A 15,063-nucleotide genomic window follows, 5' to 3' on the forward strand; every position below is an offset into this window, starting at 1 on the left:
GAGTGTTTCAGGATTGTCTTAGCTGCGCTGTACAGCAAGATGGCTGCATAGCAGTGCACTTAAAGCAGGAGCTACCTCAAAGTGGCAGTAATGCCTTAGATTTATATTGAAGCTCAGAGCTTAAGAGATCATGCACCTCTCACAAGAAAAATAACTGTTTGGGGAAAGTTGACACAATTTGGTTTTATTACAAAAGACATTTTAACCAAACAAAAATTTCTCAACGTGTACAAGAAAATTCAATACAAAATTCACCCCAAACACAGCATGGTTCCAGCAACACACTTCATTTTAGTTACTTTTTAATTAATCCAAAGGGATGCCCTATACATTATGCAGTTTCACCCTTTAATATCTTTGCAAAAAATCACTTCACAGCTTTCAAATGCTGCAATTGTAAACTGATAAAGCCAAAACAGACACACTTATAGGGGTGAGGATGGGACTTTGGAAGTGTTCAAAGGACATTTCACTTCAGTAGAGGGATGGGAAACCAAAAAAAATCAAGGAGAAAGCCCCAGCTGTGGGGCAGAGCAAGCCTGTTCTAGCCACCTTCAAATCATCACTAGGGACAAACTTTGGCCAGTGCTTTATAAACAGGTTCTGGACTTGCAGATTAACATTCCCAATGTGATATTAACTGAAAATATTATTCTGCACACTTTAATAACTTCAGTAGGAGGGAAATAATTGAGGCTCTCAAACTAAGGACAGAAAGATATCAACACACACGTTTGTCACATGTACCCTGTGAGCTCATTGCACATGCAGAAAAGACAAAATTTCACATGACAGTTTGTTCACATCCCTGTTGGTTTTTGTAGAAAAACAAAAACATCTTGACACCCCATTTCTGTTCATACTGTTCTTCTCAAGTTGAAGGGGACTGATAATATTGTCCATAATTCCATGCATTTGGGTAGTTGTACTAGATGGGGGGGAAATGGGAGAGATGTTAGCAGAGGAAAACATCCCACAGTTGTGCCAACCCATAAACCCCATTACTCCTCAAAAGAGAAAGGTCAACAGCAGGTTCCACTCACGTCAAGCACTTAAGTGTTTCCACAAACTAACAGCAAAAAGAAGGGCAGCATTCAGACTCAATCCCTTCGAAATGGAACTTCAGCTAGTCATCACTAATGGGACTTAGTCATGGCTAATGAGGCTGGTTGTTGCCTTTGCAATACAAGGAATGCTGGCTGCCGCACGCACGCACACACACACACACCCCCATGTGCTCTGATACAAACAAATTTGCGACATGGCATGGAGGCTTCATCTGGTGAGGGGGAGACGTCAGAGAGGCAAGGTGCCTTCTAAATGTTTAATCTGAAACCCACCCACACACACCCCTCTCCGATACTCACTTGGTACCAGGCATTATAATTGTAGGCAGCCTGATTTGCTTGCATGTCTCCATCCATCATTTGGCCAGACGCAAGAGCTGCCTCATCACCGTGGGCCCGCTTCTCATCCGGCTCCTCACAGCTGCAAGAGTGAATACATGGTGCTGCTATTCTACAGAGTTCAGTTTGGCCCTGTGATTTGCCACGACTATCCCGACACTAGAAGTTCCTGGGTGAGCTTCGTGGAAAGGCTGACTCCTCAGGGCATTACAAGACAGGTGAGAGAACTGCAGGCAGCTGAGGCTGAACCCACTGCCAGCAGCACAAGAACTCTTGTGCCTGGGCTGGTCTTTTGTAGCAGCAGCCACCACCGCCTGCTCTGGTTAGCACTGCAATGCTAGGGAGAGAGCCGTGAACTGGGAGCCAGTTGCCCAGAATCTACCACTGCCTCAGGGTCAGACATAATGATCCTCCAAGGATCCTCACATCTTCTTAGAACTTCTACATTAATTGTGATGAATTTGGAGGACTCCTAAGCCCTATTCCATTGCCTCAACTGCTCCCTTTTGCCCACTTTCCACAGGAATCTCCAGCTTGTAAGTCTATGAAACACACCTCAAGCATGCTTTCCCTCCCACATCTGTCTGACCAAGAGGGGAATCCAGGCCTTGTTTCCAGATTTTGCATTTGCACCTCTGAAGTTAACTACGGTTGTACCTAGGGGTGCCGCTCTATGGAAGGGCATCTGCTTTGTATGCAGGAGGTCACAGGTTTGGTCCCTGGCAGCATCTCCAGGTAGGCCTGAGAAAGACTCTTGCCTGGAGCCTTAGGGAGTCCGTGTTAACAGTAGTGGGCTAGATGGAACAATAGCCTGACTCAGCAGAGGGCAGCCTCCGATGGCCCAGAAGTGTGTTGCTAGAACAGCCTGCTTGGGGGCTACAAACAGGATGTGATTTGGAACTGCAGGCTTGCAGTCTCCAGCTTGGCTATGAGCTCACGGGACTGTGAACTCCGCACATGCCCATATTTGGCAAAACTCTCAAGTTGGCAACTTAACACAAGCAAACATGGGGCAACCATAACCCAAGTCCAGTACAACAAACAACTGAAAGCTGTAACCCTATGGCCCCCCTCTATTCAGAGAAGGAAGCTGGCCAAGGAGATGCACGTCAAGGAGTGAGCCTCTTTCTCAAGCGAATAATAAAACCCTTTTGGCATAAAAGATTAGTTTCACTCATCGTCTTCACAGGAACTCGGATAAGGCTGAGCACTCCCACCCCACTATCGCCATGCTAACAGCCTGGAACGGACCAGAAAGAATAGTTGTTAAAGGGATCAAAAGAGTCATCATCTCCCTACCTGGAAGGTCTTCCTGGTGTGTCAGGTAAGCCTTGAGCTCACCCATTCACTCAAGCCCAGACACTTTGCTCATTTCACGTTATTGTTCATCAAGATCACACCTACTGGTGATTGAATCAAGCAATATGAAATTTGCCAGCCCCAACAGCAAGGAGGTGTGGCCTGGGTGTGGCCTGAAGGCACGATTTTGCCTCTTTCGAGCCCAAATGTCAACAAATGTTGTGTTCTGGCTTTAGCTACACCAACAGCTACAGCTTTTGCTCCAGTCTCGATTCCAGCTTCGATCCCAACCTCCGCTTTGGACCGGTCTTCAGACCCAAACTGCACCCCACACTGGGCCACCCTAGAGAATTGAACCTAGAGACCCAATCACTTCTGGAAAGTCTAAAGCTGCTCTTCAGGTCCTTTCTCTAGCCAGCCCTGAGCTGATTCTGTAATAATTCAAACCTTAAGCTAAAACACCTCCTCATGAGATTCTAAATTTGCAGTTAATATTTTATTGCCTCCTCACCTTGCCTAATCAACCTTTTCTTTTTCCAGTACCTCAATAATCCCTAAATACATCTGACTGTACCATATCTCTTTCTTTTTCATTATTTCCAGACCAAAACTTTGCACAAGTTTATTCTGTAACAGACTGTCCACTATGGTCTCGCTAATTCCCCACACAAGCTCAAAGGCAGTCTAGGGGCATTCTGCCAGCACTCCAAAGCTGTTAACAAGAGCACTTCACTACTTTGCTAAGGCAAAGATGGACTTTTTGCTTTCCCATCAGACAGTGGCAATGGGATGGAACCGTACTGCCTTCTCCCACACGAGCCTGCCCAAGTGTTGTGTCCATCACTTCCTGCTTTTGGAAACAGCACAGGTAGTAACCAGGAAGAAGGCTTTTATCGTTATGGCAACCCATGTGTGCAAGACCCTTCCCCACAGATGCTCACCTGGACCGACATCCAATGTCTTTCTGACACCAGGAAACACAGTGTTTATTTGTTCAGACATTCCAGCTTGCCATCTAGCTCATTTTAGCTAAAGGTAGAGTTGTGCCACTGAGTAAATGTTGACTCCTGGCAAACACAGAACCCTGTGGTTGTCTTTGGTAGACTACAGGAGGGGTTTACCATTGTCTCCTGCGCAGTGTGAGATGATGCCTTTCAGCATCTTCCTATATCTACAGGTTACTCAGCTGTAACTCTGGTTCTTCTAGTGGTCATCTGTACTTCTACTCAAATGGACTATGCACCTGTGCAGAGACCTCTTCAGAATCTAACAAGCTCAATTCTCCTGCTTTGGGCAGGAACTCCACCCCCAGCCACTATATGCGGCTGTGCCACTCTTCATCCCCTCAGTCACAGAATCCAGCTTCAGTGAACCTTGCGGGGAGGGTGTGTAGAAGTACAAATGACCACTAGAAGAACCAAAGTTACAGGTGAATAACCTGTAGTTCTTCAACGTGGTCTCTGTCTTCTACACAAATGGGCGCATAACAAGCAGCACCCAAGGAGGAGGGAAGAACAGAAGCCAGAATTTTTTATTTCAGAAACAAGTACATCAACTGAAAATGGATTGCAGGACACTCCTGCCAAATACAACATCATTCCGTGCCCTGGAATCAATTGCATAATGATGGATAAATGAATGGGGCGAAGCCCAAGTAGCTGTTTGACATATAGTGTCCAACGGGACCACAAGATCAAAGGCCAAAGAGGCCGTCACAGACCTAACAGAGTGTGCCTTAACTGTTGCAGACAACTGTTTATGAGCCAACTGATAACAAAGCTCAATTGTGGAAACAATCCACCTAGACATGGACTGGGCTGATACCTGTAGACCTTTACGAGGCCCATCATAGAGAACAAACAAGGAGGGAGATTTTCTCCACTCAGAAGACCTTTGAATGTAGAAGGTCAAGGCCCTTCGGACATCTAAACGGTGTAACCTCCTTTCCGCATCTGATGAAGGATTTGGAAAAAACACGGGCAAAGTGAGCGGAGACAAACGGTGAAACATGGACACCACTTTGGGCAGGAACTTGACATCTGTCCTGAGCACAACCTTGTCCTTATGGAACTGAAGGTACGGCTGGTCAGCCCTTAAGGCCTGTAACTCACTTACCCACCTGTCCAACGTAATGGCCACCAAAAAGGCGACCTTCCAGGTCAGAAGGCGGGGATCAATTGAAGCCAGTGGTTCAAAGAGCGGCCATAATAAACCAGCCAAGACTACTGACAGGTCCCAAGCAGGTGACATAGCTGGATCGTCTGAGAACATGTCCGTTAAACCCTTCAGGAAACTCTTCACTACCGGGTCTTTAAACCAGGAAGCCCGGTCAGAGGGGGAATGGACCACAATGGCAGCCAAATACACCTTAAGGGACAAAATCTTCAAACCAGATTCCTTAAGGGACAATAGTTAGTAACATACATTTTGTACAGATGGATTAAATGCATCAAATCCATGTTGGGAAGTGAAACAAGTCCACTTGTGATCATACGACTTCCGTGTGGACTGCTTTCTAGCAGCCTCCAACACTTCCATAAGTCTTAATGGGAAGTTGGCAGGACCCACCATGCAGTCAGATGAAGGGACCGAATGTCCGGGTGTAGCAACCATCCCTGTTCCTGAGACAGCAGGTCTGGCAAGGCAGGTAGGCATCTCCGGTCCACCGCCAAGCACAGCAAGGTTGGAAACCAAAACAAAAAACCAAGGCCTCCTGGGCCACCACCCTGTTTGCACAGGACCCTCGGGATAGGAGGAAACGGAACGAACAAGTACAGGAGAGGGCCCGTCCAGGACATGACCAAGGCATCACCCAGAGAACCCTCGCCCTGCCCGCCCCTGGAACAGTAGAGGGCACACTGCGCATTGTCCCGAGTAGTAAACAGGTCCAGAGCTGGAACCCCCCATGTCACGAACACATCCCTCAGAACACCCTGACGCAGTGCCCACTTGTGTGAGACCACTGTCATCCTGCTCAGAGTGTCTGCCTGGACATTCAACACACCCTGGATGTGAACTGCCTGAGATGACACTGCATGTGCCACACACCAATGCCATGGATCCAAGGCTAGTAACAGCAGGCTCCTTGCGGACGTGCCAACCTGTCGATTGACGTAGGCTTTTGCTGTTGTGTTGTCCGTTTGTATCAACACCGAATGACCCCCAATCGGGCAGAAAGCCTTTGAGAGTGTTGAAAATGGCCAACAGCTCCAGGTAATTGATGTGCCTGGACCCTTCCTCTGGAGACCAATGCCTACTCAGGCGAAGCCCATCAGGCATTGGTCTCCCGAGGAAGGGTCCAGGCACATCAATTACCTTGAGCTGTTGGCCATTTTCAACAGACAAAGCCCATCCAGGTGTGCTCCTCAACTGAGCTCTGAAGCGTCCATCGTGACCACCCAGCTGGTTCAAGGGCCTTGAAAGGGAGTACCGATCCCCAAGTGCCACAATTCCGTCCACCATTCCGCCATCGCCCATACCCAAGGAGGGTGTGTGCACTCAAGATGCGCCGGATCCCGAAGGGGATCGAACACATCCCCAAACCACCTCTGAGTGTTGCGCATCTGCAGACATGCTTGAGGCAGAACGTACATACTGGATGCCATGTGTCCCAACAGGCACAGCATGGAGTACATGGTCTGTGGACCACCAGCTAGGAAAGCGGCTGCCAACCTCTGGAGAGTAATTATACGGCCCATAGGAAGGAGAACCTTCTCCAAGGTCATGACGAATATCAGCCCAATGAACTGAATTCGACGGGAGAGTTCTAACTGGGACTTTTTCAAGTTTATCTGGAAACCCAGCTCCTGCAGCGTCCACCATAATCTTGACGGCGTCCAGAACAGCCCTCCTGGTGCAGGCGACAATCAGCCAATTCTGCTCACGCAGAAACGACGCCACTGGGGCCAAACATTTGGTAAAGATCCTCGGTGCGGTCGTAAGGTTGAACGGCAGGGCCTTGAATTGACGGGATCCCCCCGATTTGAAAACGCAGGAAGCATCAATGCTGCAGCTGGATTGACATGTTGTAGTACGCATCTTTTAAGTCCAGAGATATACCATCCACATGCCTTTGTCCAGGACAAACATAATGGTCGAGACCGTCAATATCTGGAACCTTTTGTATACCAAATGCCTGTTCAGAACCCTGAGGTCTAGTATAGGGTGCTGGCCATCATCTGGCTTTGGAACCAGAAAGTACTGGGAGTAGAACCCAAGGCTATCGAGGTTGATGACTCACTCGATCGTGTCCTTTTCAAGGAGGGCAGCAACCTCCTGCACGAACTCCGGGGTGCAAGGAGTCACCACAACCCCAGACACCAGCCGTGTCCCACAAAACTCCAGGGCATAGCCCAGAGATGTATGATCATGAGGACCCATTGGTCCGTAGTCACTTTGTCCCAGCTTGCCAAGAATGGAGTCAGGCGAATCCTGTAGAGCAGGGATTCTCAACGTGTGGGTCCCCAGATGTAATTGGACTTCAACTCCCATAATTCCCAACCAAAGGCCACTGGGGCTGGGGATTATGGGAGTTGAAGTCCAATAACATCTGGGGACCCACATGTTGAGAATCCCTGCTGTAGAGCACCGAGTCATTATTTCTTCTAGAGAATACCCGGGCGCTGTTTTTGGAAAGCCAGCTTACTGGGCTGTCCTCCTGGTCTGTGTCTCGGTTGGAACTTAGTGCAACGAAAGGACCGCTCCGAAGGCGATTGTTGCTGGGAAGGAACCTTTCAGGATCGGTAGGGCAACCACTTGGCCGTCCTCTGCGGTTTACTGGTAGGCGAAGCATAAGACATGGAACGTGCTGTGCTCATCAACATTTGCACCTTTTGTAGCATATCGTCCATTTGCTCAGAAAATAGGCTAGAGCCTTTGAAGGGCAAGTCCTTCATCCTAGTTCGGGCCTCATAGTGCAATCCCAATGACTGCAACCATGCGTGCCTTCTGAGTGCCACCAACGTGGCCATCACTTCAGCCGCACATTCCACTGAATGGCGGGCAGAATAAAGTTCTCGTTTGGCCACTGAATGGCCTCTCTGGCAAATGTCTTGGCTAGATCTCTCTTATCTTGCGGGAGGGGATCCAGAAACGGGCTTATCTTCTCCCATAAAAAATGATTTTATTGGGCATTATAAGCTTGGTAATTTGCCACCCTTAGATGAAGTGCTGAGGCAGAGTATAGTCGCCTCCCAAAAGAGTCTAACTTTCTGCCCTCTTTATCACTTGGTGCCGACTGGCCATGGCCTCTGATTCTTTGCAGGGATGCCTCTATGACTATTGAATTTGGGGTAGGGTGATTTTTCAAAAAGGACATATCCTCACCCAATTGCACCAGATAAAAACTTTCCAGACGCCTGTTGGCCTGGGAGAGCACCAATGGCTTCTTCCAATGACCTTTTATGACTTTCAGCAATGCTGAATTTAGGGGCAGAGTGGCTGGTACCTTGGCCTCGGTATCAATGAGGCTGAACAGCAGGTCTAGCTCTCCTTTCTGTTGATTACCCAGTTTCACCCCCAAGGCGGAAGCCATTCGTGTCACATACGCTGTATACAGTTCTAGGTCTTCTGATGGGGAGATCGACTGGACATCGATCGACTGGACATCCGACTGGACATTGAGCAGGAACAATCCCAGAGAAACGGCCTCTGAATCTTGAGAGCTATCATCGCTCTCATAACTGGGCTCCAGAGGAGCCAAAGAGTCTTGTGCCACGGGCATCGACTCCGAGGGGAAGCCCAGGTTGTCATCTTGAGCGTTCGGTATCGAAGCAGTTTGGGGCATCACTGGCGCCGAAGGGGGTGGTTCGCGACAATATGGTCTCTTGGGGAGTGCTGAGGTGAGCGGGAACGCAGCCTCCCTTCCGGATGCGAAGGGAGTTCTCGCCAAACCTTCATCATCAAGTACTTCTCATACGTGAGATCCTCTGAATAAACAGGACCCATATCGCGGATGAGCATAGTCAGAGTACTCAGATCGGTAGTCCCCTTGGTACCGATAGCTCAGCATCACGGCTCCATGCACCATACGAAAGGTCAACTGCGCGCAAAGGGGAGGGATACTCTGATGTTCGATATCGATCTTGATAAGTTTGATCACGGCAATCCCAGGACCACTCCTGTCTGTATGCTGAGTAACGCTCCTCCAACCTGCAATGGGTATTTCTGTCTCTAAGCGGAACATGTTCCTGTAAGCCCCGATGGGGCGACTGTCGCCTAGGCATCCAAGGAGCATCTGCTGCAGGCCTGGTCGGAGAATATGCCTCCTCCAAAGAAGGATGGAGCTTCTCCGTCGCCATCTAAGGCTCTCTACTGGACCTATTACAATTGCTGGTCACGTTGAGGGCTTCCATCGTCACTGGCAAGCTAGGCCACTTTGATGAATGTTTATTTATTGCTTTTTATTGTTACATTTATATACCATCCCAAGGCGGTTATACCACCTTTCATTAAAACAATCCCAAGGCAGTATAACCGTACTTTCCATCGTACGATCCAATGCCACCTTAGCCTTCTTGGAAACAGGTGCCTCCGACACTGGAACCGCTTCCGCCCTCTTTTTAGGGATAGGAGGAAGATGACGACCCGTGGGCAAGTCTCGATGCAGCTTCAGCTTCTTTTTCAACTTTGGTACCAATCCAGGCAGATCTGTAGAGGACCTAGGTACCGTGGACGCTGAGAACAGTCTTTGAGCACGTGGGCTCACTCAAAGACATTGATGGTATAGTGGCCGAGGGTGCCGATACCAAGGCCAGGACTTTGGATTCAGCGGGAGCAGATACCTTACGCTCTGATTGTCCCGATGAGGCCATCTTCTTTTACCGTTTCAGAGACAAGGCTTTTGATGACCGGAGAGCCAGATCCCACAGGGCTGTGCGCAGGCGAGAAGCCCTATTTTTGCGAGCCTGCTATGTGAACTTCTGGCAATGAAGACAGGTCTCGACAACGTTGGATTCCCCCAGGCACAAGAAACACTCGGTATGGTATTGGGGTAAGGGATCTTAGATCCACAGCGAATACATCGTGCCTGGCATAAACGCCAAAGGCCGGCCGGCACCACTTTCTGTCCCAGCCAGGATAGGAGCTCCAAAGGAGGGGGAATCCCACAAAAAACAAAACGCAAAGAACAAAAAATGCTACTACGCGTAGAAATAATGAAAGAGTAAGAAAGAACTCAAAAGCAGGGAGAAAAACAAGAAGGGGATAGTTGGATCCTACTTGTTACTGAGCTGTAGACTCCACAATGCTCACTGAAGAGCAGACAAAGAAAGACTGAGGAGATGAGGAGTGGTTCAACCGCCCAAAGCAGAAGAACTGAGCTTGTTAAGATTCCATCGAGGTCTCTGCGCAGGTGCATAGCCCATTTGTGTAGAAGACAGAGACCGTGTTGAAGAACATGGGTAACTGGGCAGGAAACTTTACTTTCCAAGCTGAAAATCTGCATTTTACATAAAAATTTTAATTGGACAGAATCAAACTTAGGGCAAGCACCACTGCACTTGCAGTCCATCATACACTTGGTATGAGTATTGGGGGAAGGGATCTTAGATCCACAGCAAGTGCAAACCCCTGCTAACTGGGCAAAGAGGCACCTTTAACCGTGGTGATTCTCTTTATTTAACAGGGGGAGAGTAACAGGCCCTATCCACCCACAGCACAGTACTTCCAGTGAGTGTTGCTGGTGTCTATCTTATGTTTCGTTTTAGAATGTGAGCCCTTTGGGGACAGGGAGCCATCTTATTTATTTATTGTTTCTCTTTGTAAACCGCCTTGAGCTATTTTTGGAAGGGCGGTATAGAAATTGAAATAATAATAATAATAATAATAATAATAATAATAATAATAATAATAATAATAGTAGTAGTAGTAGTAGTAGTAGTAGTAGTAGTATGGAAAGTCCCAGTCAGAAATCGAATCACTGCTAAACACTGTCCGTATATTCAGTAGCGATATAGCAATGGAGTTTGGACTAGACAAGTGTGCTGCATTAATAATGAACAGAGGGAAAATAAGAAAAACAGAAGGAATAGAACTGCCCAATGGAAGCAACATCAAGAACCTGGAAGAGAAAGAACATTACAAATACTTGGGCATTCTTCAGGCTGACAACATCGCACACACTGAAGTTAAAAGAAAAATTGGAAGTGAATACATCAGGAGAGTTAGAAAAATCCTCAAGTCCAAACTCAATGGCGGGAACACCATACAAGCCATAAACACCTGGGCTATACCTGTTATCAGATACACTGCAGGAATAATAGACTGGACCCAGGCAGAGCTAGAGACGCTGGATCGTAAGACCAGGAAAATCATGACCATCAATCATGCTCTGCACCCCTGCAGTGATGTAGATAGGCTATACCTCCCTCGCAGCTCAGGTGGAAGAGGAATGCTGCAAGTCCATCAAACAGCAGAGGAGGAGAAAAGAGGCCTTGAAGAATATATCAAGGTGAAGAAGATGCACTTCAAATGGTCAAGAACAAGAAACTATTCAACACCAATCAAACAAAGCAGGCCTACAAGGAAGAACAAGTCAAGAACCGAGCAGAAAAATGGAAAAAGAAGCCCCTGCATGGTCAATATTTGCACAATATAAGTGGAAAATCAGACATCACCAAGACCTGGCAATGGCTTAAGAACGGCCACTTGAAGAAAGAAACAGAGGGTTTAATACCGGCTGCACAAGAACAGGCACTAAGAACAAATGCAATAAGAGCAAAAGTAGAAAAATCCACAACAAACAGCAAGTGCCGCCTTTGTAAAGAAACAGATGAAACAGTGGACCACCTAATCAGCTGTTGTAAAAAGATCGCACAGACTGACTACAAACAAAGGCATGACAAGGTAGCAGGGATGATACACTGGAACATCTACCAAAAATACAAGCTACCTGTAGCCAAAGATTGGTGGGACCATAGAATTGAAAAAGTTGAAGAAAATGAAGATGTAAAAATATTATGGGACTTCCGACTACAAACAGACAAACATCTGCCACACAATACACCAGATATCACTGTAGTCGAGAAGAAAGAAAAACAAGTCAAAATAATCGACATAGCAATACCAGGTGATAGCAGAATAGAAGAAAAAGAAATAGAAAAAACCACCAAATACAAAGATCTACAAATTGAAATTGAAAGGCTGTGGCAGAAAAAGACCCAAATAATCCCAGTGGTAATTGGCGCCCTGGGTGCAATTCCAAAAGACCTTGAAGAGCACCTCAACACCATCGGGGCCACAGAAATCACCACCAGACAATTACAAAAAGCAACTTTACTGGGAACAGCCTATATTCTGCGACGATATCTATAACAATTGACAATAAAATTCAGCCATCCCAGGTCCTTGGGAAGGACTCGATGTCTGGATAAAACAAACCAGTCAATAACACCTGTCTGACTGTGTAAACAAGAAATAATAATTTTTAAGTTTGTCTTTCCCGGCATGCATGCCGAAGGCCAGCAGGCCACCATGCTCCATCCCGGCTGGGATCGGAGCTCCAAAATAGGGAAAAGACCAGCAAAACTAAATCGCAATGAACGAAAAATGCTATTGCAGAAAGAAATGAGGAAAACAATAATTAAAAAAACCCAAAGAAGCAAGAAGAAAAACAACAAGAGAATATCTTGATCCTATTCATTGGTGAGCTGCAAACTCCACTACCTTCACTGAAGTGCGGACAAAGAAAGACTGAGGGGATGAGGAGTGGCGCAGCCGCATATAGCGGCTGGGGGTGGGGTTCCCGCCCAAAGCAGGAGAATTGAGCTTGTTAGATTCCAACGAGGTCTCTGCGAAGGCGCATAGCCCATTTGTGTAGAAGACAGAGACCATGTCGAAGAACGCTGCTGCCCGATACAGGTGTTTCCCACAGTCTAGGAAACATACCAGTGGGGATTCGAACCAGCAACCTCTGGCTTTCTAGTCAAGTCATTTCCCCACTGTGTCATTAGATAGCTTATAGCTCATTTTATGGGAGGGATTTCCCTTCCCCTAATTCCCCTCATTTTACTGTCTGGGTTTGGGTTGGGGTTTTTTTACTGTTCTCCCAATGTTAATCTGTAATTTTTTGAGTCTGAATTGCACTGGAGGTTGTTTTGGATTGTTGTGAGCTGCCTTGGAAGCTTGCTAATCAAAAGGGCAGCATACACATTTAATCAAGCCCTTAAATACCAAAGGCAGCTTTAAGGCTTTCACAGCTGAAGAACTTGGGGGAACGTTAAGCAGCTAAAATCAGAACATCCTGAACTCAAAGTCTTTACTCCCCATGATCTCTGGACATTAGAGAGCCAGCATGGTGTAGTGGCTAGAATGCTGGACTAGGACTGGGGAGACCCGAGTTCAGCCATGATACTTGCTGGGTGACTCTGGGCCAGTCTCTTCTCTCTCAGCCTAACCTACTTCACAGGGTTGTTGTGAGGAGAAACTTAAGTATGTAGTACACCGCTCTGGGCTCCCTGGAGGAAGAGCGGGATATACAATGTAAAATAAATTTTAAAAATTTAAAAATTGACCTGCATGTTTCAAGGTTCTTTTGTTTCTTATGTTTCACATGAAAGGAACAAGAACATAACGTTAAAATCAGAGCTGGGTTCTCAGGGACTACTAAATGAAGTACCAAAACATTTCTGATTGTTAAGATAACTCAAGATCTTATGTGCTTGGGGACATTCCAGTCTAGGTTTGCTGAAGTACTCAAACTTTGGCCTAGTTTTGCCATGGCTCAGTGGAAGAGCATCTGCCTGTATGCAGAAGGCCCCAGGATCACTCCCTGGCATAGCCAGGTAGGGCTGGGAAAGACTCCTGCCTGAAACCCTGGAGAGCTGCTGCCAGTTAGTGTAGACCAAGGGTCTAAATGGACTAAGGGTCTGACTTAATATAAGGCAGCTTCTTGGTGGGCCACTGCGTGAAACAGGATGCTGGACTAGATGGGCCTTGGGCCTGATCCAGCAGGGCTGTTCTTATGTTCTTAAGTCAGTTCTCAACAAGACATGTAACCTGAAGTGGTACAACAAAGACATAGGTTGACTACCTCTAGATCTTTAAGACAACATCAACGTGTACATCAACAAGGAATCTTAGCTGAAGAAAAGGCATCCCTACCCATTTTCTGCTTTCCTTTTTAGTGACTCTTGTTCCTTCAAAAGGGCTTGATGCTCTTCATAGGCATCTAAAAGCCTGTGAAAAAGAAAAAAAGCAGCAGCCACAGATCAGATCTTCCCAATTGTCAGTGTCAACTTCAGCTACAGGCCGAGCTCATCTGCTTTTATGGCTTGCAAGCTGCCTCTGCTCCCACATTTAGCACCTCCCTCTCTCACACATGGTATGAAATTGGAACATAACATACATGTATCTACAGTCACAGTTATGACCCAGAAACAAATGAAAGCTAAGCTGCTTTGTGGCTCATTCTGAGGTAGCAAAATCCTCTACTAATTTTTTTTTTTTTTAAATCCTATTTACATCCAGGATCAGAATTTCAGCCCAAAGCTGCAGGCTTGATGAGGCAGAAGAGAAGTCTAGGAAAAATGGTCTCTATCAGTCATCCTGACCTTTGTTTGTGGTCTAGATGTCTCAGATGAATGTTTAACACCAGCTCAAGCAATAACTGATTCCCTGATTACTGCTAGGATAAGAGCATATAAAATCTCACTTGTTCACATCCAGGCCAAAATCTTCAAGGAATTCCACCTTTCGCTGAGAAAATATGATTCTCATTTTTACTGCCAATGTACCACTGATAGCTTTGTCAAAACAGGCAATGATGTTCTCTTCGTTCTGTTTCAGGTCTCCATTATATTCTATTTCCAGCAGGTTGAGATACAGTTTCGGATTATCCTATGCACAAAAACAAAGATTCAGCAGACTGCTACTTTCACAATCAATATAGCACAAGGTTACTTATCACAAATGGATCCCCAACTATGACAAGGTGGGCACTGGTTGAAATAGCAGGATGAGGTTTCTCAATAGTAAGAGCAAGTCAGCAATGGAGCTCATGCTTTGGATGGGTCCCCTCTTCCTAGGAGCTGCATTAAGAATATTTTCAATATGCAACACATCTGCAAACTAGTTGCCTCTGCCAAAGAAAATGAGATGGCCCAGGTGGCCACGACCACAATATTCTCAAAAAAGGAGAAGACACAGAAAACAAGGAATCCCTAAAACTCAGTCTTCCTCTCTCCTTCAGGAATCTGCACCAGCTCAACTATTCAGCTTACTGTGCTGTTCTGAACAGGGGGAAATGGATCTCCACCTCTTGGTGGGATAAAGAAACAAATCTTGGAACAGAATACAGAGAAGTTCACACACACATCCTAGTAGCCAGCTGAAGCTAAGGGAGATGCATCTGGCCTCAAGG

The 15,063-nt window shown here is 46.7% G+C and overlaps 1 protein-coding gene across 1 annotated transcript in view; it reads right to left on the reverse strand.

The window, feature by feature from the left end:
- Positions 1–163: 163 nt before the first annotated feature.
- The window catches only part of PRPF39 (pre-mRNA processing factor 39), a 55,509-nt gene continuing 40,609 nt past the window's right edge, over positions 164–15,063 (reverse strand). The window contains exons 11-14 of the mRNA XM_053307959.1: positions 14,356–14,540; positions 13,806–13,880; positions 1,368–1,488; positions 164–928 (exon numbers count right to left, since the gene is read on the reverse strand). Of these exons, the coding sequence (XP_053163934.1) occupies positions 872–928; positions 1,368–1,488; positions 13,806–13,880; positions 14,356–14,540 (438 nt within the window). The 3' untranslated portion in view covers positions 164–871. The remainder of the gene's footprint in view (positions 929–1,367; positions 1,489–13,805; positions 13,881–14,355; positions 14,541–15,063) is intronic.

This window comes from Hemicordylus capensis, chromosome 1 (genome assembly GCF_027244095.1).
Source record: "Hemicordylus capensis ecotype Gifberg chromosome 1, rHemCap1.1.pri, whole genome shotgun sequence".
NCBI lineage: Eukaryota > Metazoa > Chordata > Lepidosauria > Squamata > Cordylidae > Hemicordylus > Hemicordylus capensis.